This window comes from Asterias rubens, chromosome 19, assembly GCF_902459465.1.
Source record: "Asterias rubens chromosome 19, eAstRub1.3, whole genome shotgun sequence".
NCBI lineage: Eukaryota > Metazoa > Echinodermata > Asteroidea > Forcipulatida > Asteriidae > Asterias > Asterias rubens.
In genome coordinates, this window is record NC_047080.1 from 8,200,125 (window position 1) to 8,225,520 (window position 25,396).

Here is a 25,396-nt window from a genome sequence, read left to right on the forward strand (position 1 = left end):
CACAATTTCGAGGCAAACATGTGTGGATCATTGTATTCTACTTTTAAAACATCTTTAAAACACTTATCAAAGACCAACTCTTTAAAACAAACAGGGCCCTATTTCATGGCTCTGTCTTACTGCCGCATTCTGTGCCCAAAATGCCATGCAACGTATACACCTTTTGTCTGGTATCTTGCTTGTTTATCCTCAGCCAGAAAATTGTTAAGCAGTATTTTCTGCTTAAGCAGCTCTAGAAAAGTGGGCCCTGCTTGAAGTTTACCTAGTAATGCGAAGTAACAACGTGCACAAACCAAAGTTTGCTGCCAACTTAGTGTAAGCGAGGAATTCTCTGCTTACAAATGCAAATTCTTTGCTTATGGTAAGCAGAGCTATAATATTTGGGCCTTGGTCATAAGCTGGGAAATAGGTGAATTTTGAGTTTTTGATATACAGATCAGAAATATCAATATATGATTTATGAAAAGTTTTATGAGTTTGAAGGCAAACATAAACACTGGTAAAATTCAAGGGATTGCCTTTCACATTTCTATCCATGTTCACTGTATCCGTTACACGCCTCTTGAATCTCCTGGACCAGTGCCTCTGATGCTTAGCTTAATTCAATTATGAATGGAAATAGATGTGCTCTCAAATTGAAAAGCCAGTAACTATAAACAAAAAGCATATACATTGTACTTCTTCATTCTTGTATTAGCAGTAATATCAATTTAAATGTCAATTTCACGATGATTTGTGTTTCCAATAACGCTTAGCTGCAGCTTGTGCTCTTCTATATCCAGTGGTCTATATTAACTTGTGGTATTTGAAGCAAGGGTAGAACACCCAATCAAATATAACATGCTAGAATGCAATTGCGTCACTAGAGGAGTGATTTGTCTTGCGATAGATGCGCGCTCGGCGACTTCATGACGAGAGAACGAGTGACATGTAATCATAACATAGGCTGATTGCATCATAAATAAAGAGATATAGCATTAGATTAGCAGGAGGTGACCATAATCCGTCAGTTTCAAAATGACAATCGACCAATTGTGCTGATCATCACACATGCATTGCTTGAAGTTTGATCCTTATTACACTCACACTTGTGGAAATACAGAAAAACGTAGCGCGTCTGTGTCCCATATCCAACTCGACCTTCGGCTTTATTGGACATGGGACGCAGAAGCACTATATTTCGGCCACGTTTGGTATGGGACACAGAATTAAGCGCTATATCTTTCCGTAATCCACTCGCCCTCGTGTGATAACTTATAATACAAGAACCTAGTTTTATTATTATTATTATCTCACCCTGTGTGTCGATAGCATATGTTGAAGAAGATGCAGACCCAGGCGAAGATGATGGCAAAGCCGGCCAAGACACAGACCGGGATGAAGAGATTCTTGGAGATGATTCTCAGCTGAGGCTGGGTGTCTACACCGTCCTTAGGAGGGCCGTCACCTGCAGGCAATGCAACAAAAAGAAAATGCATATTAAGTAAATTTCTTCCAGACCAAATAGCATTTAAGATGCCAGCTATGTCAGATTTTTGGCCGATTTGATTTAAAATTCAATAGGTATCTTGATGGGGGTCGAGAAAGTTACAAGCTTTCATTTGAGCCATTGCTCGAAAAAGTCCGCCAATTATTAGTAGCAGTGAAATAAAGTGCTCAAAATTAGTTTTTGTCGGGATCCCGACAATATATCACATGGCCAAGTCTTATGTGTTTTATAAGAAACGTTTTAAATTTTTGTCTTGGTTCCTGACCATTAAAAGTAAAAGTTCAATTTTTTTTTGTTAGAGCGGGCAATACTCTTTGAAATACCATTCACTCAAAAAAACCTATTTTTTAATGTTTTGGGCCAAAAATCTGACATAGCATCTTTAAGCCTTTTTTAGGTTTGGCGGACGTGACTGTAGTGTACTGTTTGGTTTGGGTGTATACACACAAATTTATCCAAACCTTATAGTGTTGTGGCATGTGTCCGCCATATCTCAAAAAAGGCTTATGTTGGTTTGTTCAAAAGTAAAGTGGATGAAATGCTGGAACAGTATAATAATAATATAATAATCTGTTACATCTATTAAATAATAATAATAATGAAGAGTTTTCAAATAGCATAAATGAAGTTGAGTACAAACATTTTTCATAGGCCACAAGGATTCCCGAATTTATCAAAACTCTTAAGGACTATGCAGCCCTGAAACCAAATGACCACGCATCAACTATATAACTAATATTTCCCTTAAACACAATGAATAGCAGCTTTTAAAACAAGTTTCTCAAAACCCTGAACAACCAAAAAGCCCAGGCTACTTCCCTTTAACAAGTGCACTTTTGTCTTGAAATAACATCTTCGGATTACCCCAAAGACAAACATCCATTCCACAAAATGGAAACATCTCTTGCGGCTGAGTTCGATCTCCCGTTACCACAGCAACGGGACAACAATATATCTGCTGATAAGCACATTTTTTTGGGGGGTCCCTTCTTCTTTTATCTGTTGATGTTGCTAGTTTCCTGGATCAGATTACTCCAGTCCATGACGGTCTGGCTGGAGGCATTGTGGCATACGGCCCCGTCTATTTCTCCCCGGGACTCTACAAACAACATTTAGCCTCTAGGGTGAGACTGCAATCATTTTTCTAGTGTTGTAAAAGTGAAGACGAGATCAGAAGAAACTGATCACGTTATTAAAACTGTCCGGTTTCTCGCTGCCCAACAAGCGACCAGGAAAACACACATTAGTTTCTGCTTGCAATGGAAATGGTATCGGAATAAGGAGAAGAATAAAAAATAAAATAAAAAATAATCAAACAAATTTCTTGAATAGAACAAACTTAAAACTAACATTTTAGAATCCATCAATATTTAAAAAAAAAAAAAAAACAATTTTAAATGCAACACCTAAAGAATGTTATATTCTGATAAAAGCAGTGGAGGGGTCCTTAAAGATAGGATCATGCTTTGGTAATGACCCAGGGACGGTAGAAACAACATTTAGCCTCAAGGGTGCGACTGGAATCATTTTCCTAGTGATGTAAAAGTGAAGACGAGATCAGAAGAGATAGTGAATTGATCACATTATAAAAACTCTCTTCAAGTTTCTCGCTTGCTATCCAATAAGCGAATCCAATAAGCGACCAGGACAACCATATGAGTTTCTGCTTGCAATGTAAACAATTTCAGAAGACTTCCACCCCCCCCCCCGAAAAAAATATAAAAATAAAATAAATGAAGAAAAATAATTAATAATAACAATGACAAATAAATAACAACTAAATAAATACATTTGAAACTGACATTTTAGAATGAATCAATTTATATCATTTGAAAAAAAAAAAAAAAAAAAAAAAAAAATTAAATTCAACAACTCAAGAATGTTATCTTCTAATGAAAGGGGGGGGGGGAGTCCTCAATGCTTAGTCCAAGGAAAAGTGCTCCAAAACAAATTGGAGAAATTGTGTAATTTTTGTATATCTGAAAGCCAACTTGTTATGAAGATGTACATGGTAGAGAGCATCCACAATATTATTTCACCCCTGTTGAATAAGATCAATAAAACAAATTCTCCAAACAAAACACGCAGTGCGTACATGTTCAATCATTTGACGGCTGCACTTTTCTAGGAAGAAGAAAAAGAAGAAGAAGACCATCTGCAGGTGGCTTTTGGCAATTTCCACGGTGTCCGCATGAATGCTGCCCTCAATACCCACAGATACTTGCTGTAATCTTGACCTGAATTTGACTTTCTCAATGATATTACTGTGCAAGAGTTTTGCTGTTTCCTCAACAAGTTGACACTGTATTGTACTGAAACTTTGACTGGTGACTTTTATTGTATCATTTTGGATAATTGTGTCAATAAATCAGCACTACAATGGAACAAATAACAAAGGATGACCCTTCCTTTAAAGCCATTGGAAACTTTCGGAACAGAAAAAAAAAAGAATGCAAATAGTAACATGAAGTACAAATGCACTCAGGCAAAAATTTCCATTAGAATCATTAGAGCCCAAAGGGTGGATTTGTTTAGTATGGTACCTAGGCTTGAGGCATGTGTAGCTGAAATCATGGTCTGGATGAATGAGAACTACCTGAAGCTGAATGAAAGTAAGACCGAATTCATCGTGTTTGGGTCTGTTCAACAGAGAAAGTTACCATCCCTCATCTCACATACGTCCTGCTGACAAGGTACACGATCTCGGCCTAATGCTAGATGCCAGCATGACTATGGAGCCCCAAATCTCAAACTTTATTAGAACTTCAGTCTACCACCTCGCAGGATCAGAGAATACCTAAACCCACAGGCGACTAAACAACTCATGCATGCCTTCGTCACATTCCACTACGACCTATATAATTCAACACTGTATGGGCTTCCTCAAAAAACAGATTACCAGACTGCAGAAAATACAAAACACAGCAGCTCGTCAACTACTTCTTTCTCGAAAACTACGTTACTTCAGAGGGAGTTGTTCTCACAATGTTTTATACCATCAACCTCTCCCCATTACTCGTTACCGAGTGAGGTTTTATGCTAATAACTATTTTGAGTAATTACCAATAGTTTCCACTGCCTTTAAGAATAAATTACGATAGGAGGAAAGGGAGCTTTCAAAGTCTATACGAGTGGAGTTGAACATAAAATCAAAGAGGGCAAGTCAATGTTTAGCTTTGCCAACGTAACCAAAACGTTGGATATTGTCTCTGTCAAAATTGCCTTCGTCAGTTTCCCAAGAATCAATAAAGAGAGGGAAGGATGATGTTTCAAGGTCAAGACTTGAGCAAATAACGCTGATCGTTAATCAAACAAGGCAAGGGTAGAGGCGGCTTTATTTACAAGGAGTAGTAGCTACGAAGAAATACATGCTCGCCATCTTCAGAGAGTCTCGACGAGATCCGAAAGGGGGAACTGTTTCAAAGTCACTTAAACTGGACACCTTTGGTAATTGTCAAAGACCAGTATTCTCACTTAGTGTATCCCAACATATGCATTAAGTAACAAATCTGTGAAAATTTGGACCCAATTCGAATTTGCAAGAAAACAATGGGGAAAAAAACACCCTTGTTGCATTAGTTTGTGTGCTTTCACAGATGCCTCAGAAAGGCTTCAGCTGAAGTTTTTTATTATTTGAGTGAGAAATTATCTCTTTCTCAAAAACTATGTTACTTCACAGGAAGCCGTTTCTCACAATGTTTTGTACTATCAACAGCTCCCCATTACTCGTTACCGAGTTAATTTTTATGCTAACAGTTGTTTTGAGTAATTACCAATAGTGTCCAGGGCCTTTAATCATACAAGGCAAGTGTAGAGGCAGCTTTATTTACAAGGAGGAGCAGTAGCTAGGAGGAAATACATGCTCACCATCTTCTGAAAATCTCGAGATCCGAGAGGGGGAACAATTTCAAAGTCACTTTATGAGCAACCGAACATTAAAGGACACTTTTGGAAATTACTCAGAACAATTGTTAGCATAAAAACTTATTTGGTAACGAGCAATGGAGAGCTGTTGGTAGTATAAAACATTGTGAGAAACAGCTCCCTCTGAAGTATCGTAGTTTTTGAGAAAGAGGTAATTTGTCACTCAAATAATAAAAGACTAAAGCCCTTTATTATGCATCTCACTTGGTGTATCCCAACGTATGCACAAAATAACAAACCTGTAACAATTTTGGCTCAATTGGTCATCGAATTTGCACAAAAATAATGAAAGAAAAAACACCCTTGTTCTACAAATTTGTGTGCTTTCAAAGATGCAGATTTGAGTGAAAAAGTACCTCTTTCTCAAAAACAATGTTACTTCAGAGTGAGCCGCCTCTCACAATGTGTTAAACTATCAACAGCTCTCCATTGCTTGTTACCAAGTCATTTTTTATGCTTACAATTATTTTGAGTTATTACCAATAGTGTCCATTGCATTTAATCAAACAAGGCAAGTGCAAAGGCAGCTTAATTTACGAGGAGCAAAAGCTACGAGGAAATACCTGCTCACCCTTCTGAGAATCTCTAACGAGATCAGAGAGGAGGAACGATTTCAAAGTGACTTAATGAGCAACCGGACTGAACATTAATCAACAAGAGCAAGCACAGATTCAGCTCTGCAAATATAAAACCAAGGATGTGGCTCGTCTAATGTCCGCTTTCAATTTTCCACGAATCGTTGGAGACAGATGAGAAAGGAGTCCGACCATGATGAGACTTAGTATAAATGTATGATCTTGTCTCAAAGCACAAGTCCGCCCCTTTATTATTTCTAAGAATTATTGACAAGAAAAAAGATAGCTACTACCAATTAATGAGTGTAATTTATATTAATAAAAAAAATTAAAAAACTTAATGGAAAAACACAAAAAGTTTGCTGAAAGTTTCAGAGCTGTGTTTGATATTTGCTTTTTAAAAAGCCCTTGATTGTTTTTTTAGTTTTTTTATATCAAATAATACACCACAAATTAAATTTTAAACAGCTACCTGAGCGGAATGTTTTCAACATAAATGGTATTTTTACTTGTTTATAATGCACTTGTTCACCATTTTAATGTAATTTTGATATGTGTACACTTCTGAACTTTTCGTAATTATCGATTAAAAAATCAGGCCCCTACCTAAAGGTTTTTTGAAAAACTAAAAACACTTCTGCCGTTGAGAGCGGGCGTCAAAGGACAATGCCGCTGACGTCATTTGTGGGAGTTTGCTTTGTTATACATCCAGGCTGCAACAAAGCGGCTTTATCTACTTATGACGTTTTGAGAGTGATTACGTAACGGGGCTTTTCGCAAATCTCGCAGAAAAGCTCTGGACAAGGGCATACAAAATTATTGTTTTTTTACACAATTGAAACCTATTTATAATCATATGACTCGATTTCCTTATTCATCGAAAACATTTTAAGTGGAATTCAGCAAAGTTCACGACTTGACATTTTCGTTCAAGCAGGTCTTTAAGTGATTTGTAGCTGAACAAAGACAAATTTATAAGAGCAGGATTTGAATAAACAAACTCCGGATTTACCTGCCGGCACTCTACCAATCTAGCCCTGTGTTGGCAGTCTCCCTATGTTGTCAAAATTAGCCATGTAGCCAGGGATCACACCCAAGTTCACGATACAACCTAGGAAGTGACAGCCAGGGGATCACCTGAAGGGTATGCAACTCTTTATTTCATATATCAAATGGATTTTAAGCTACATGTACTTTATAAACAACACAGTTGCATTCTATCGTACGTTTCAGAAGATACTGAAAAACGCCGAAACAAGGAAACACAAAATTTGCTCCCTCGCGAATTTCATTGAAAAAAAAAAACAATGCATATTTATGTGGGGAAAAAAGGGTCCCTGGCAGTTCGTCCCATGGAGACTGTGGAAATCCCTTAGCCTCAAACCAGTGCAGATGACTTCCATCGTGCCGCCGCTGCCTGCAACACTCTACGGACGGACAATCAAATCTACAGGCCACTATTCCCGCGGGTATTGAACGCATGACCTACTGCTTAACATCCCTGAAAGTTTTGACTGCTCTTCCACTGAGCCTTGGCCCTGGGCCAAATTGGTCAGTTATGTCCCCTGGTGACTGGAGGGACATGCAACTATTCTGAGCAGAGGTTCTTTCCCTGAGAGATGTCTTCATAAGGTCATCTAGGGTCCAATTTCATAGAGCTGCTAACGCACAACCAAATTATGCTAAGCGATATTGGTCAGCTATTTCCCTTGGAGGCGGGTGGGACGTGCAACTATTCTGTGAAGAGGTTCAACCCTGAGAGGTGTCTTCATCACCTCATACATTCATCAAGGGACCAATTTCATAAAGCTGCTAACCCACAAAAAATTATGCTAAGCGAGTTTGGTCGGCTGTGTCCCTTGGTGGCGGGTGGGACGTGCAACTATTCTAAGAAGAGGTTCTTTCCCTGAGAGGTGTCTTCATCACTGCATATATGGGGTCATCATGGGTCCAATTTCATAGAGCTGCTAACGCACACATCTGTTTTGCTTTCTCATTCCAGTTTTTTTTAGGGCCTACTGAATTCTCTACATTAGTGTAGTTTTGGTGCATGTGTTAAGTTTAAAGTTGTTAAATGCTAAGCGTCCAAACCAAAAGTGCACCACAATAGTGCAGTGATGTAGCTGTGTTGTGTTCAAATTCTGTTCAAATTTTGAAGTTTTCAAGAAATGTCTTAAAACTATTCGATGAAAATGTCCTTCCAACATCAACAAAAAGTGCAGAATTTCGTCCAGGCAAATCCCTCACCTTCAACCCAACTCCCTTCCAACAACAATAAAGATGTTTTTTTTTCATAGCAAGATATTGATTAGATCCATACAAACATCAGCAGCATGAAACTAGGTCAGGAATAAAAAAGAAAATGTGTATGTCTCCGTAAATTTCAAAACATCTCCCCGATTCCATACAATTTGCTATCCTAGTAGGCCTTAATGTAACACACCTTCACAAAACTACCGAAACATTCGCTGTTTACACGTACAAAACAACCCGATTGTTGATTAAGTAAATGGGAGATGCCAACTCATTCAATCAAGAACGTAGGGAAATTCTGACCTTCCCAGGTAGTGTACAGAACCAAGGAAAGCAAGCAGGCAAGAAGGATGAGGTTACGCCAATCCCGGCCGGTCATGTTTATTTCGAGGAGCCATTTCCGGACGGAACGCGGTACGGCACCGCTGTCCCACTGGGCTTGTTGGGGACTGGAAAAAGCAGAAAGATATTTTGAGCAAATATTTGCACTGGGGTCCCGGGCAAATATTTGAAAGTCCTGTGGTTGTTATTAGAATTCCATGAAGGTGCGGACGTTTTCAGTGATTTAGTTTTGTCTCCTTTTCGTTAGTGGTGTTTTGTTTCACATAGATCAATCAATCAATCAATCAATCAATATACATTTATTTCAATGCTGTCCTTGGACATATAATATACAATGATTGTAAGAGGTTAAATTACAACATTACTTGTATACATTAAGTATAGTTTATTATAATTATTTAAGGGACAACATTAAGGTTTGGGTGAAGCAGAAAAGCTTTTGTACCCTAACCTAGGGACAGACAGCGAAACAGGACGGGACATGACAGGACATGTGTGCATCATGCAGTCGCTAAGACATAGTAATACGAAAAATGATAAAAGAAGAATCAGAAATTAAGCGTGTGTATCAAGAAGTTGATTTTTCAGTTTACCAACAAATATTGACTGCGAGGGTGACTTTTTAATGGACTCATTAAGACCGTTCCAGTAATTCACACCACGCTGTATAAGACTGTTTTTATAGAGTGAGGTTCGATTGTAACAGACATGGATGTTTTTGCTAGAAGCACTACGGGTATTATATGAATGTATGTTGGAAGTTAACTCAAAACATGAGATAAAACAACCAGGTAATGCATTGTTCATATACTTGTACATTAATTTACCTAGATTTAAGTAGTAAATGTCTTTAAATCTTAACAATTTTAGATTTACAAATAAGTCGGCAGTATGATCACGGTAACCAGCACTGGAAATAATTCTAACAGCTCGCTTTTGTAAGAAAAGAAGTTTGTCACAATTCAAAATAAAGTCGCTGATTCTTTTAAAGGCAGTGGACACTATTGGTAATTACTCAAAATAATGATCAGCATAAAACCACACTTGGTAACGAGTAGTGGGGAGAGGTTGATAGTATAAAACATTGTGAGAAACGGCTTCCTCTGAAGCGACGTAGTTTTCGAGAAAGAAGTAATTTTCCACGAATTTGATTTCGAGACCTCAAGTTTAGAATTTGAGGTCTCGAAATCAATCATCTTAAAGCACACAACTTCGTGTTAGCAAGGGTGTTTTTTATTTCATTCATATCTCGCAACTTCAACGCCCAAATGAGCTCAAATTTTCACAGGTTTTGTTATTTTATGCATATGTTGAGATACACCAAGTGAGAAGACTGGTCTTTGACAATTATCAATAGTGTCTACTGTCTTTAAGGGTCTGTTTTGAGATATGGGGACACAGCACTACGGAACACGGCACTATGACAGCATTGAATTTCTTTTTTCTCTCCAGAAGACAATCAGGGCATACTGATCGAAACGTCAAGTTGCAACCAATGGTTCTCCCCAGAACCACCCCAACTCATTAGAGACAGTCATTACATGGTGTTACCGCAAACCTTTCCTTATAGCATTGAATTGGGGTAAATGTCTGTATACACCCAAACCAAACTACATTGTATTGCACTCCTATAGTGGCCACCATATCCCAAAAAGGCTAATAATAATCAGTAAGCTTCAAGAAACAAACCATCAATTATGTTTACTTACCCCTACCAATCCTTTATAATACCTTTACAAATACCCTCAATGCTGACCCTTCACAATTGAAAAATGATCTCATAAGGACAAATGAAACAAACAAAATAAGCTGTTGCCCCCCCCCCCCCCACACACCAATTCTTCAAGAAAGACTTTGCTAAGGTCGAAACGTCAAGCCACAAACTATTTTTAGCGTGTTTTTCATTTAAGAGAGGGAAGTACATCACAGGAAAAAAAAAAAGGTTGAATTTAAAGGCAGTGGACACTATTGGTAATTACTCAAAATAATAAATAGCACAAAACCTTACTGGGTAACGAGTAATGGAGAGCTGTTGATGGTATATAAAACATTGTGAGAAACCGCTCCCTCTGAAGTATTATAGTTTTTGAGAAAGAAGTTTTCTCCACGAATTTGATTTCAAGACCTCATAATTAGAAGTCTCAAAATCAAGCATCTGAAAGCACACAACTTCATGTGATGACAACGGTGTTTTTTTCTTTCATTATTATCACGCAACTCCGATGACCAAATGAGCTCAAATTTTCACAGATTTGTTATTGTATGCATATGTTGAGATACACCAAGTGTGAAGACTGGTCTTTCACAGTTACCAATAGTGTACAGTGTCTTTAAGAGTCAGTAAGCTTTCAGAATAAGAAACTGATCAATTATGTTTGTTATCTTTCCAAATCCTGTATAATACCTTTCAAATAACCCCGATCCGTCCTGACCCTCCCAATTGAAAACCAATCTAATAAGGATAAACGAATCGGCAATTAATTGGCCAGGACACATCGGCGACAATGAGCCCATGCCCATGAGGGCATACTCACCAATTATGAAATGGTTTTGGCAGGGGGGGGGGGAGTTAAGGTTAAAGGGAAACGTTTGCCTTGGCACGGGCGAGCTGGTCTATGAAAAGTGTTCGAAACCATTTGTTAAGAAATGCATATGGTTAGAAAGAAGTTTTATAAATTAGAATATAATGATCCACACAAATGTTCTTCGAAATTGCACGGTTTTCTTTTTTACTTTGCGATTTAACACGGTTGGCCATTTCATGGAGTCAAAAACTTGACTCCACAAAATGGCATGCCGTGTTAGTTTACGCCGTGTAAGGAAAACCGTAAAATTTCGAGGCATGATTGTGTGGATCATCATATTCTACTTTTAAAACATCTTTCCAACTGTATGCATTTTATAACAACCGCTTTTCAAACGCTTTTTATAGACCAACTCGCCCGATGATCCAAGGCAACGTGTCCCTTTAAGGTAATTCGATCCACAGGGTCATGCTACTGGATAACCTTTTAAGGGGATGAGGGAACATGAACAGTAATAGAGGTTGACCTAGATATCGTGAGCATCTCACTGCCAGGGGTGAACGACCTTGGCAGAGATTTTGTCAATTTGAAATTACTCTGGATTTCTCTTCCCGGCACTACCTGCAGAAAGGACGATGCTTCGTGAGCATGGCTTCTGTCAGGATGGCTTACAGTGAAACTGATGAGGCAAACTCTGTCTTAATAACTTTAGGATGAAAGGAGATGGGAGGCTGTTAGACTTGACTATTTTGGTTCCCTGGGAAAATCTATTATAATTTTTGATCTGATCTGGATTTTTGACAATTAAAACAAATGGATAATGAAGTTGAAACTAAGAGTCCAGCGGGTGATTTCACAAAACTCTCCCTATACTTAGGACCCATCTTAGGATTTAGGACAAGTTGCAGTCATAATACCGATCCTAAGATTGGATTCACAAAAACCTGTCTTAACCTTTTCAATGCAAAGATGATACAATAAGATCTATTTTATGTATTCAGAATGTGTATTCTGTACATACATGTATGTACTTAAAAAGTGTCATCAATCATACTTGTTACACCTCAATAACAAACTGTGAAGTTTGATTGGTCGAGAACCAATCTTGTGACGCGCACCAAAAACGCATGTTACATGGCTCGACGGGCCTGGTAACATAAAAAGTGATGTACACCGGTGTACATCACCTTGATCGTTCCCGGCGTTGGTCGATTTCCAGAGCTGTGTACGAAACAACCTCGGGTTCGAGGGAATGTTTCTTGTTCGTCTGCTTCTTAAACAATGAATAGTCCGTCGTAATAATGTTTGAAGATGACAACAGAACTTCGAGAAGAGGAATAACAATTATACAAAGGTATAACAAAACAATTGTTGCACGCTGTGACTGGGGTCCATGGGTTTTGTACACCCTCGAGGGTAAATGGCACCCTCGGCTTCGCCTCGGGTTCCATTTTCCCCCTCGAGTGTACAAAACGCCATGGACCCCGTCACAGCGTGCAACAATTGTATAATGTAGGACCCATTATCAATCCAGAAATACTATTGACTTTAGGATGTACCAAGGCGGCACAATTCAGCACGATGCATTATTTGGTGGGAAATATTTGTAAAAATATATTATACAACATTTCGAAACGTCCCAAAGGCTGGGCATTTTAAGTTCAAAACACAAAAATTGCAGGCAGTTGTCCATTTAAAGGCACATTACAGAATTGTAATTTTTTTTTTGCTAAACAAATCAGTTGCTGGCAGTGTAAGCACTTTATGTATGGATTATAATCCACCCTGTACATAAACTGACAAACCTGTAGAAGTTTGAGATCGATCGGCTATCTGGGTCACAAGAAAATAGTGAAAAACCGATTACACATTTTGCATGACATCGATGTAAACACTAAATGAATAAAACGCTCAGTGAGCGATAAACTCCAAACGAGAAATTAGTGTAATTTATTTCTCACCAAGTTTGACATTTCAGACAGAAATATTTCAAGGGATGTTTTCTACTATCATCATCATTGGACCGTGTAAGTTTTATGTAAATCTGTGATCTTCATGATTTTTGTTTCTTACCAATTCTGTAATGTTCCTTTTTAAAACTATTTAATTTTTACATAAAGCAAGGATTATGCCTTTCCTTAGGAAGGAAATGTGGTCACCTCCTTGAAGAAAATCTGAATGTGAACAAAAAACAAGGAACAGTCCTGACCAGATCACCTTTAAAGTACCTCCGAATTCAACCCTTCACAATAGGCATCTTAAACTAAAGGGCATTTTGACATTGAGTCCATGCAGAAAGGTCGAAATAATTCCTCCACCCTGAAGACACAACACAAGAAAACTTCAAGACCAGAATGCTTTCCACCTGTCATTCGACATGCCTCAGTCCCCAAACATCCTCCAACGAAACCACATAACTGCACATTTTCCTCTTATTTCATACACCGCCTGAACAACCTCCGCAACTTCAAATTGGATTTAATTAAATTGTACAAACCCCGATCACCACCTCCCACACAAAGACGGCCTATAACCACCCCCAAAGATCAATTTCTCTCTATTTCCTGTTCCAAATTGTCTGCAATGATATTTTCCAAATGGGCCCTAAATGGCTGTTTCGACGGCACAAGAAATAATTGTGGACAGGATTCAGATCTCATGAAATAACCATCCCCACAGGTGTTTCCTTTTTCCCCTCCTTTCTTTCCTTCCCCCATTTCTGTTCTAGCTCCCCCCCCCCCCCCCCCCATTGCCGATAACGTGACACACCAGATGAAAGTACCGGTTGCTTTTTCACTGTGCCCCCAAGATCCCCCATCCCTCTCTTCATATAAGGTACAAGTAATACTCGCCGACTCCCCTTCCCACCATCGGTTCCCGTAAATTAATTTAGCGCCAAACCCTCGGCACATCATTCCCATTTTGTTTGTGCAGACACCTCAAAAGATCTTCGTGTCTTTATTAATTCCTGTTTGCTTGATGCATTGCCACTTAATGGTCCATAATTGGTCGAGGTGCTCAGCTATCACGAAACAACCCTCCAAACTCAATCACACTTTTTTTCAAAGAAACGGAGGCAGGTGATGATGGGAAACTACATCTACCACCACCCCCCCCCCTCCTCCAGCTCACATACAACTACAAGACAACTGCTCATCAAATTTAATAATCGTCTACCCTGTTGAGGCTTGTTATTTTCCTACATGTAGTTCCCTGGACGAATTATTCTGATAGGGACAATGAAAAACCTTCTTTATTAATTTTGGTTTTACCCATACACCGATGTGTGTTAGCACTGTATGCTCAGTACTTTCCAGAGTCCTAATGAAAAAATATCACAGGCATGTTACTCGGGTGAGATTCAAACCCACGACCCTTGCAATTCTAGAGCAGTGTCTTACCAACTAGACTACCGAGGTTGCCCGGTAGCTAAAGGCAGTTCAAATCCTATGTTTTGGCAGGAAGCACGCAACGAAACTACTGAGTATACAGTGCTTACACACATCGGTGTATGGGTAAAAACCAAAATTAATATTCTTTATCCCCGATGCAAATTTAACATCTCTTATAAAAAAACCTTCTGTTCATAAGACACCGTCTTCTGTTGCTTAATTGTTGTATTTAGAGGGTTGATCTTTTTACCAATTTTTGTATGACCCACCCATCAAACCCAAAGTTTTCAATGACCCACCCATCAAACCCAAAGTTTTCAATGACCCACCCATCAAACCCAAAGTTTTCAATGACCCACCCATCAAACCCAAAGTTTTCAATGACCCACCCATCAAACCCAAAGTTTTCAATGACCCACCCATCAAACCCAAAGTTTTCAATGACCCACCCATCAAACCCAAAGTTTTCAATGACCCACCCATCAAACCCAAAGTTTTCAATGACCCACCCATCAAACCCAAAGTTTTCAATGACCCACCCATCAAACCCAAAGTTTTCAATGACCCACCCATCAAACCCAAAGTTTTCAATGACCCACCCATCAAACCCAAAGTTTTCAATGACCCACCCATCAAACCCAAAGTTTTCAATGACCCACCCATCAAACCCAAAGTTTTCAATGACCCACCCATCAAACCCAAAGTTTTCAATGACCCACCCATCAAACCCAAAGTTTTCAATGACCCACCCATCAAACCCAAAGTTTTCAATGACCCACCCATCTAACCCAAAGTTTTCAATGACCCACCCATCAAACCCAAAGTTTTCAATGACCCACCCATCAAACCCAAAGTTTTCAATGACCCACCCATCAAACCCAAAGTTTTCAATGACCCACCCATCAAACCCAAAGTTTTCCAATGACCCACCCATCAAACCCAAAGTTTTCAATGACCCACCCATCAAACCCAAAGTTTTCAATGACCCACCCATCAAACCCAAAGTTTTCAATGACCCACCCATCAAACCCAAAGTTTTCAATGACCCACCCATCAAACCCAAAGTTTTCAATGACCCACCCATCAAACCCAAAGTTTTCAATGACCCACCCATCAAACCCAAAGTTTTCAATGACCCACCCATCAAACCCAAAGTTTTCAATGACCCACCCATCAAACCCAAAGTTTTCAATGACCCACCCATCAAACCCAAAGTTTTCAATGACCCACCCATCAAACCCAAAGTTTTCAATGACCCACCCATCAAACCCAAAGTTTTCAATGACCCACCCATCAAACCCAAAGTTTTCAATGACCCACCCATCAAACCCAAAGTTTTCAATGACCCACCCATCAAACCCAAAGTTTTCAATGACCCACCCATCAAACCCAAAGTTTTCAATGACCCACCCATCAAACCCAAAGTTTTCAATGACCCACCCATCAAACCCAAAGTTTTCAATGACCCACCCATCAAACCCAAAGTTTCCAATGACCCACCCATCAAACCCAAAGTTTTCAATGACCCACCCATCAAACCCAAAGTTTTCAATGACCCACCCATCAAACCCAAAGTTTTCAATGACCCACCCATCAAACCCAAAGTTTTCAATGACCCACCCATCAAACCCAAAGTTTTCAATGACCCACCCATCAAACCCAAAGTTTTCAATGACCCACCCATCAAACCCAAAGTTTTCAATGACCCACCCATCAAACCCAAAGTTTTCAATGACCCACCCATCAAACCCAAAGTTTTCAATGACCCACCCATCAAACCCAAAGTTTTCAATGACCCACCCATCAAACCCAAAGTTTTCAATGACCCACCCATCAAACCCAAAGTTTTCAATGACCCACCCATCAAACCCAAAGTTTTCAATGACCCACCCATCAAACCCAAAGTTTTCAATGACCCACCCATCAAACCCAAAGTTTTCAATGACCCACCCATCAAACCCAAAGTTTTCAATGACCCACCCATCAAACCCAAAGTTTTCAATGACCCACCCATCAAACGCAAAGTTTTCAATGACCCACCCATCAAACCCAAAGTTTTCAATGACCCACCCATCAAACCCAAAGTTTTCAATGACCCACCCATCAAACGCAAAGTTTTCAATGACCCACCCATCAAACCCAAAGTTTTCAATGACCCACCCATCAAACCCAAAGTTTTCTATGACCCACCCATCAAACCCAAAGTTTTCTATGACCCACCCATCAAACCCAAAGTTTTCAATGACCCACCCATCAAACCCAAAGTTTTCAATGACCCACCCATCAAACCCAAAGTTTTCAATGACCCACCCATCAAACCCAAAGTTTTCAATGACCCACCCATCAAACGCAAAGTTTTCAATGACCCACCCATCAAACCCAAAGTTTTCAATGACCCACCCATCAAACCCAAAGTTTTCTATGACCCACCCATCAAACCCAAAGTTTTCAATGACCCACCCATCAAACCCAAAGTTTTCAATGACCCACCCATCAAACCCAAAGTTTTCAATGACCCACCCATCAAACCCAAAGTTTTCAATGACCCACCCATCAAACCCAAAGTTTTCAATGACCCACCCATCAAACCCAAAGTTTTCAATGACCCACCCATCAAACCCAAAGTTTTCTATGACCCACCCATCAAACCCAAAGTTTTCAATGACCCACCCATCAAACGCAAAGTTTGCAATGACCCACCCATCAAACGCAAAGTTTTCAATTACCCACCCATCAAACGCAAAGTTTTCAATGACCCACCCATCAAACGCAAAGTTTTCAATGACCCACCCATCAAACGCAAAGTTTTCAATGTTGACAAACTGTTTATACCCTACACACGTAAGAACAAGGCAAGGCCTCAATCAAATGAAGCAAATATTTTAGATTACTATACCTCATACATATTCATGACCGAGAGTCAAGTTCTCATTGGTCCATTCATCATCACGTGCCAGGTGTTAATTTTGCAAATTACCAAGCGCGCACGTGAGTATTAACGCAAGTGGTAAATGCACGTGACAAGTAATAGCTCCCCGAAGCTATTCTACTTGTCATGCGCATTGCCATTGTGCGGCATCATCCCCGGGCGCTATTCTACTTGTCATGTGCTTTACGATCGTGGCACTATTTTGTATACACGCACGAACAGCGCTTTCTCTAGTGACATCCAACTCATGAACAAACTTATCATGTGCATTTTATTTCACAGTCATCATCTTGCTCAAAACTCATGTTCCGGTAACTGAATATGTATGAAGTATAGTAAAACAAATATAACATGGTTTATTTCGGGTGCTAGTCGATGAGCTCCCCTCGGGAACTAGTTTGTCAACTTCCAATAACTCGGGGAGCTAATATTGACTAGTCACCCTCAAACCATGTTATATTTGTATATTAATACGCTCCCAGCTATGAAGTTTTCAATGGCTTCAAACATGCAATTTTGTATTCGAAACAGGAGAACACATTTTGACCATCTCCCTATCAGGCACGGGGTTGTTATCCACCCTTTAAAACTTTTTGTTTAAATATTTTTTTCTGGGCGCTTTTTTACACTACTCACCAAAGACAACCTAGTGGATCCTCTATATATAATGGAAAATGCCAGCACCAGCAGCCGATTTCACGAAACGCTAGGATTAATCCTATCTCGAGGTAGGACTAGCAACCCATCTTAACTTAGGATGGGTTCAATGCGTCCTAACGTCTATGGATACGGAACTGAACTCATCCCAAGTCCGTAGATTAATCCTAAGTTAGGAAGAGTTTGGTGAAATCGAAGGCAGATTACTCTTCAATGGCTGCATTACAACAGATGCTCAAATCATTTCTTTGTATTAAGATTAACTATTTTTTAATAGAAACTACTCTTCAACTGGTTTTAACATTTTAGTAACAAAACACAGCCAAGAAAAACTTTCAGAGTTACCAACAGCAGTCTGTAGTACTCTCTTAATGCAAAAGAGTGAAAAAGCACTCTTATGAAGAGCCATATGAAGGACAACTCTTTTTCAAGTCAGTGGTCTTCCACTCTTTTCGATTGAAGTTTGCATCTTTTTTGAGTGATTTTTCACTCTGTCCTGGAGTGAAACCGCTCTAAAAGAGTGAAATAACCACCACTCTTTTTAAAGAGCCATACGAGGGACAACTCGAAAAGTAAATAGTGGTGTTTTTCACTCTGTTAACATTTAGAGAGTATTTCTGAGAACCCATGTTTTAAAAAACACCCCAAATTTTATGATATCTTTCGCTCCAAGAAACCATAAGACGTTGACATTTTCCTGGAGTTCACTGTACAAGACAAACCCCCACCTGCTCATAAAAAATATAAACTTGTTTTGTTCTCTCTTCCTCAACTACATACTCCCTTGCCTCCTGTCCCCGCCTCAGGAGTGTTCTGAAGTTGAACATGCCCTATTGCCCCCTTTCACCATCCTCAGGTAAAATTCCAAAGCTCCAACAAGGACCTTCGCAAGTGCTTGCTCCCCGCCTCAAGCAAAGAAGGGAATTGCATCTCTTTCCCTCTTCATGTGGGATTTTTTCTCTTTCCCCTCTGCGATAATCCCGGAGGGTAAAGTGAGAGATTGCTCTGCAGAGCATGTGTGTGTATGGAATTGCCGAAGAGGGAAATGGAGTCCAAGTGTAGCTCATGAAGACAATAGTCAATACCAATTACAGCATGGTACAATGAGATCGCTCGTCTACAGCTGTTGATCATTGGGCAAAGTCAATAAAAAGTACTCTTCATTTTCCCTCTGAGTGCAACCGTATCGTCGACGGGAGATTGTCCTTGCTCCTTTCTATACAGTCATATGTTTTTCCCTCTTGTCTTTGACACAAGTTTCAACTGTGTTTGTCCAGTAGAGAATCCATAAAGGCACTGGACACTATTGATAATTACTCAAAATAATTATTAGCATAAAACCTTACTTGGTAACGAGCAATGGAGAGCTGTTGGTAGTATAAAACATTGTGAGAAACGGCTCCCTCTAAAGTATTGTAGTTGTTGAGAAAGAAGTAATTTCTCACTACAATATTTGAATTGAGGTCACAAAATCAAGCATCTGAAAGCACACAACTTGGGTGACAAGGGTGTTTTTTCTTTCACTATTATCTTGCAACTTTGACGACCAATTGAGTTCAAACTTTCACAGGTTTGTTATTTTATGGATATGTTGAGATACACCATGTGCGAAGACTGGTCTTTGACAATTACCAAACGTGTTCATTGCCTTTAAATAAGCAAATTTTATCAGGAAACCGCGCAGCTTACAGTGAAAGATTTCCCTTGTATTATAGCAGAGCAAAATGCTACACAAAATTCCTAAGTTGCTACTTAAAAATCATTCGCTAGTCATTATTGGCATCCAGTGTGCACCAAATAAGTTCACACTGATTGTTTTGCTATGCAAAATTGCGTGCGAAATTGTTCCCTGAATTACATACAGTAAAATCAGTCAATGAGACTAAAAGCACTATTCTCGCCGCTTAATGCACTATTCTCGCCGTTTAATGCACTATTGTTGGACTTAAAACCTTCAGCGTTAAATCTGATAGCTTTCATAAAACCGCAAATTGAAAGAGGGACGGTTGAAGCTGACGGAATCCAGAGAAAAAGAAGACAACAAGAGAGAGTTGCGATCAAAATTAACCAAGCCTCCGTAATTAGCAAAGTATTAAAAGCTTAGAAAATAATTAGCTCTAAATAGTTTCTCTAAGGCTTCCAACATTAAAGAAAAATAACTAAGCCTCCAATCCTAGCATAAACATTGTAAAACCTTGTAAAAAAACACCCCAAACTGTTGAGCCTGAAAAACCAGTCGTCGGGGTTAAATGCGCTATTCTCGTCGCTTAATGCACTATTTTTGCCTATTTTTAATGCAATATTTGCCGCAATTTAATCTGATAGCTTTTATAAAACCGCAATGTGAAAGTAGGGCGTTAAACAAATATATCTTCCCCATCAAAGCATCCAATCCTAGCATAAACATTAGGAAACATTTCAGGAAAAACTGTTGAGCCTGAAAAAAAGAAGAGTCACTTAGGCTTAATGCACTATTCTCGCCGCTTAATGCACTATTTGTCGCACTTTAAAACCTGCAGCATTAAAACTGATAGCTTTTATAAAAATCGTAAATGAAAATGAAAGTAGGACGGTTCAAGCTGACAGGATCCATAGACGAAGAAGAAAACAAGAGAGTTCTTGCTACTTAGTGATCAAAATTATCCAACCCTCCGTTTGCAGGAGGGCGAAGACAAAAAGAGGAAGAAATCTGCATTCAATTATTTCCCAATTTAATAACAATTCCAGACTCCTAGATCGTTTTTTTTTTATCTCTTTCTCCCTGCTCTTTTTCTTAAAGGAACATTAAAGTAAAATAAAAAAATCACAGATTTACATAAAACTTACACGATCTAATGATGATGATAGTAGAAAACATCCCTTGAAATATTTCTGTCTGAAATGTCGTATTTGATGAGAAATAAATTAAACCAATATCCCGTTTGAAGTTTATCGTATTATTCAAAAAAAAATTTGCCAATCAATGTAATGCAAAATTTGTAATCGGTTTTTCACTATTTTCTCATGACCCAGATGGTCGATCAATCTCAAACTTCTACAGGTTTGTCAGTTTATGTATATGGTGGATTACATAAAGTGCTTTCACTGCCAGCAACTGTTTTGTTTGCAAAAATAAATTATATAATGTTCCTTTAAAACTCTCTCCCAATTTGATAGCCACATCCCTTGATGAATTGACACACGCACAACATGTAGGAGAAACTATTAAATGTCAATTTAGACATTGTGCCCACGGGACGGACATTTAAGAAGGCAATAAGCATCTTAGAATTCGCGCTGGGATGATTTGATTTCTTTTAAGATATGATATGGAGGGAGGGGGGGGGGGTGATGTGATCCACCCCCACGCTCCAATGTAAAGTAATACAAATTTTCAAAGATTATGGTGTTTTTATGATTATTATTTTTTTCATTCAAGTGCTGTTATGATCTGTTATATTCACAGTTTGCTTTTACATAAACAGAAGTGGTGAATACTTGAGAACTGGACAAAATTTGTTGCGGTGGATGGGTCGAAGAGGAAGTAAGGCAATCCTAGGAGAAGAAACACAGTTTATGTGAGATTATCTTGGCATGTTTTTGTGTCCATGGGTCGATTTCACAAAGATTTACGACTCGTCTTATCTCAAGTTAGGACAAGTAACTCTTCCTAACTTAGGATTAGTCTTAAGGTCTGCTGCTACAGTGCAGGATTGGAACTCGTCCTAAGTCCTAAGTCCTAAGACTGGTCTTAAGTTAGGGAGAGTTTTGTGAAATCGACGGCTGCTTTTACAGAACATTTTATGGACAGAGGCAGGTGGGTAACCACCCAATATTTTTGTTTATGTTCTTGATATTTTGGAATCAGTTCTCGGTGTCATCAGCTTCCCGAGTCCTTCAAAATCAACAGACGGATGTGGATTTTGGAGGATTGTGGCATTTAGTCCTTCAAGATCAACCGGAGGTTATGCATGATTTTGAAGGATTGCCGCACATTTGACAGAAGATAGGGATCCCCTGACCCAGCACTTTCCTGAGACACTGCAGGCAATTGCCTCCATGCCCCTGCCCCGAATCCATCAAAATCAAGCAGAGGTTGTGCATGATTTTTGAAGAGGGGGGCATGTTTTAAAATGACCTTCCTGAAGGTAGTAGGGATCCCAGGCCTGGCACTTCGCTGAGACACTAGAGGCAATTGCCTCCATGCCCCTACCCCCGCGTCTATCAATCAGTTTCAATCAGTTTATCAAAATCAAGCAGTAGTTGTGTATGATTTTGAAGGATTGCTGCACGTTTGACATTGACCTTCATTACCCAGCACTTCACTGAGGCACAGAGGCAATTGCCTCCATGCCCCCCCCCCGATCATGCGATCATGCAAACATTTCAGCTGTGAACTGCCCTCAAGGCTGATGAGCGTCTCTGCCCGGCCATTCGTCATCGAGGGTCCGGGAAGCCAGGGGTCACAGGTTATCTCTCGTCAATGACAAACCGTTACCCGAAGCGTTATTATAGCCTGTCAAAATATTACCCCAAGAGTTGATCTAATGAAGTCATAACGACTCAAACATTTCTTGTAAGGACCAGAAGAGTTTATGACATAAAGACACTGGACACCTTTGGTAATTGTCAAAGACCAGTATTCTCACTTGGTGTATCCTTACATATGCATAAAATAACAAACCTGTGAAAATTTTGACTCAATTGGTCATCGAAGTTGTGTTAGAAAACACACCCTTGTTGCATAAATTTGTATGCTTTCAGATGCCTCATAAAAAGACTTTAGGCCCTGAAGTCTTTTAATATTTGAGTGAGAAATTACCTCTTTCTCAAAAACTATGTTACTTCAGAGGGAGCCGTTTCTACAATGTTTTACACTATCAACAGCTCTCCTTTGCTTGTTAAAGTCCTGAAGCTGGCATCTTAAAGTACACAATTCTGTGGAAGGGTACTTTTTGTCATTGTCTTGCAACTCTGATGACCAAAAGAGCCCAAACCGTCACAGGTTTATTGTTTTATGGATACACACCAAGTGAGGATACTTAGTCTTTGACAATTACCAACCAAAAGTGTATCCTGCCTCTAACAAAAATAAAAGCATAGTGGAGCTGCTTGTCCTTTTTACTTCTGTTCACTTACCTGGCCACTCCACTGGGATTAACCACGTCAGGTTGTCCTGCAGGGAATCGTAGTAAGCAATTTTGCGGTATTTCCCATCTGAAAAAAAACACAAAGTTCAGTGACTAAATTTAATTCACGTCAGGTTGTCCTGCAGGGAATCGTAGTAAGCAATTTTGCGGTATTTCCCATCTGAAAAAAAACACAAAGTTCATTGACTAAATTTAATTCACGTCAGGTTGTCCTGCAGGGAATCGTAGTAAGCAATTTTGCGGTATTTCCCATCTGAAAAAAACACAAAGTTCATTGACTAAATTTAATTCACGTCAGGTTGTCCTGCAGGGAATCGTAGTAAGCAATTTTGCGGTATTTCCCATCTGAAAAAAACACAAAGTTCAATGACTAAATTTAATTTCTTGTTGACATAACTATGGTATACTCCGTTGTTACTTCACATCCTCAGCACAACCTTACACTCTCCTTATTTTTTTAAAGCAAGCCCCCAAAAAAGGCTGAAAGCCACTTTTGTTAAAGAGGCTACGGGAAGAATAACTATCTTGCCTATTTCACATTTGATTATTCATATGGGTCAGGATAATTTATTGTTTTCATTATATTGTCGTTTTAAGCTGTCGCAGCTATGCAGAGGGAAGGGGCATGGCACTCGCCTCCAAATATTTCGTCTACCCCCCCCCCCCCCCCCAAAACAAAACCCAAAAGTGTAAGGAAAAAAAGAAGGGAATAAAAAGAGAAAATATGTGCTGAGCGCGATATGACAGAGGAACTACTCTGACACCAAGAGAAGAGTTTGCCCTAAAAGGACGGAGCATTTACGTAACGAAGTACCCAAACATGGTTGACAGTGTTTTAAGCCAAACTGAGACTGGGATGGAAAATAGACCGGTCCCTTTTTGAATAGTGGACAGGTGTTCTTCAGGGTCAATTGGTTTGACTACAGGCACAAGACTGTGGGTTCGAATCCTGCCAATAAGCTAACCATGGTCTCACAATAAGTAGAAAATGTACTGCCGTCTAGTTTACCTAATCACAATACTTATTGATTTGTGCTATTCATAATCATAGACGTTAGACCAATGTTTGTATGAGAGAGTTTGGTGTTTATCCCCCCTGCAGGAGCTTTGACAATTTCCCAATGGTAGGAAGATTATCTAAACAAACAGACAGACAAACAAACAAGCAAACAGAAGTATACCAATACAAATCGTTGCATACAGAGAGCAGGACAAAAAGCGGCTGCATAGTGAATTTCCAAAAAACAGTATCCATTCTATGCAAGGCCCAGATCACAAATGGTTGTATGAGAAAGATTGTCTGTTGCCCGCTTGGCATATACCGTCCTGTGGAGGCTTTGCTGAGTTCCCAATGTTGGGAAGATCATCTAAAGAAACAGACAGACAGACAAACAAAACAAGCAAACAGAAGTGTACCATTACAAATCGTTGCATACAGAGAGCAGGACACAAGCGCATAATAAAAGTCTGTAAACAGTATCCATTCTATTGAAGCGCATTTCATCTTGAGGGGTACAGTGATCAGAGGGTAACCCCCCCTAAAGTCATCCACGCAGGGCTTTCATTAGTATCTTTTTGTTTTGCTTCTCCCCGAGATGTGACGTAGCTCATCGGCAGAGCTCATATCATCCGTTCGTCTCCTCCAAGGCATAGGGGGGATGAAGTTTCTCAGATAATTATCTTAGGAACTTAATCCATTACGTTTCCCACAGGGACTTTGTTTTTGTCTTCTTTAAAGGGTCTGGGTACTTTTTGCAGGAATGAAAAAACACAATGACCACAGATTTATACTAAACTTACACAGTTTGAAGATAATGATGGTAGAAAGCTTCCCTGAAAATATTATTTGCTGAGGTGCTGTAGCTTTTGAGAAAATTATTTTAGCATGTAAAAGCTTTTTTTTTATGACATTGTTTTACTCATTTCTCAAAAACTACAGCACCTCAGCAACTAATATGTTAAGGTATGCTTTCTACTATCATTATCTTCAAACAGTTTAAGTTTAATGTAAATGTGTGGACATTGTGTTTTGCGTTACAAAAAGTACCCAAATCTTTTAAAGGAAAACTGCAGCATTTGTAACAATTACAGGCATGATATTTAGTCCTTTGGAAAAAAAAGTAGGAACATTTTATTTAGGTGCATGGTGTATGCTCCGATAGACCTTTCAGGTTGAGTAAT

General features: G+C 39.3%; 2 protein-coding genes across 2 annotated transcripts in view; both read right to left on the reverse strand.

Moving 5' to 3' along the window:
* The window catches only part of LOC117303345 (gamma-aminobutyric acid type B receptor subunit 1-like), a 40,738-nt gene extending 17,248 nt beyond the window's left edge, over nucleotides 1-23,490 (reverse strand). The window contains exons 1-3 of the mRNA XM_033787512.1: nucleotides 23,457-23,490; nucleotides 23,205-23,282; nucleotides 1,297-1,447 (exon numbers count right to left, since the gene is read on the reverse strand). Coding sequence (XP_033643403.1) covers nucleotides 1,297-1,447; nucleotides 23,205-23,282; nucleotides 23,457-23,490 — 263 coding nt within the window. The remainder of the gene's footprint in view (nucleotides 1-1,296; nucleotides 1,448-23,204; nucleotides 23,283-23,456) is intronic.
* Nucleotides 23,491-23,504: 14 nt separating this feature from the next.
* Nucleotides 23,505-25,396, reverse strand: part of LOC117303347 (gamma-aminobutyric acid type B receptor subunit 1-like) — a 168,969-nt gene continuing 167,077 nt past the window's right edge. The window contains exon 9 of the mRNA XM_033787513.1: nucleotides 23,505-23,560. Within this exon, the coding sequence (XP_033643404.1) occupies nucleotides 23,505-23,560 (56 nt within the window). The remainder of the gene's footprint in view (nucleotides 23,561-25,396) is intronic.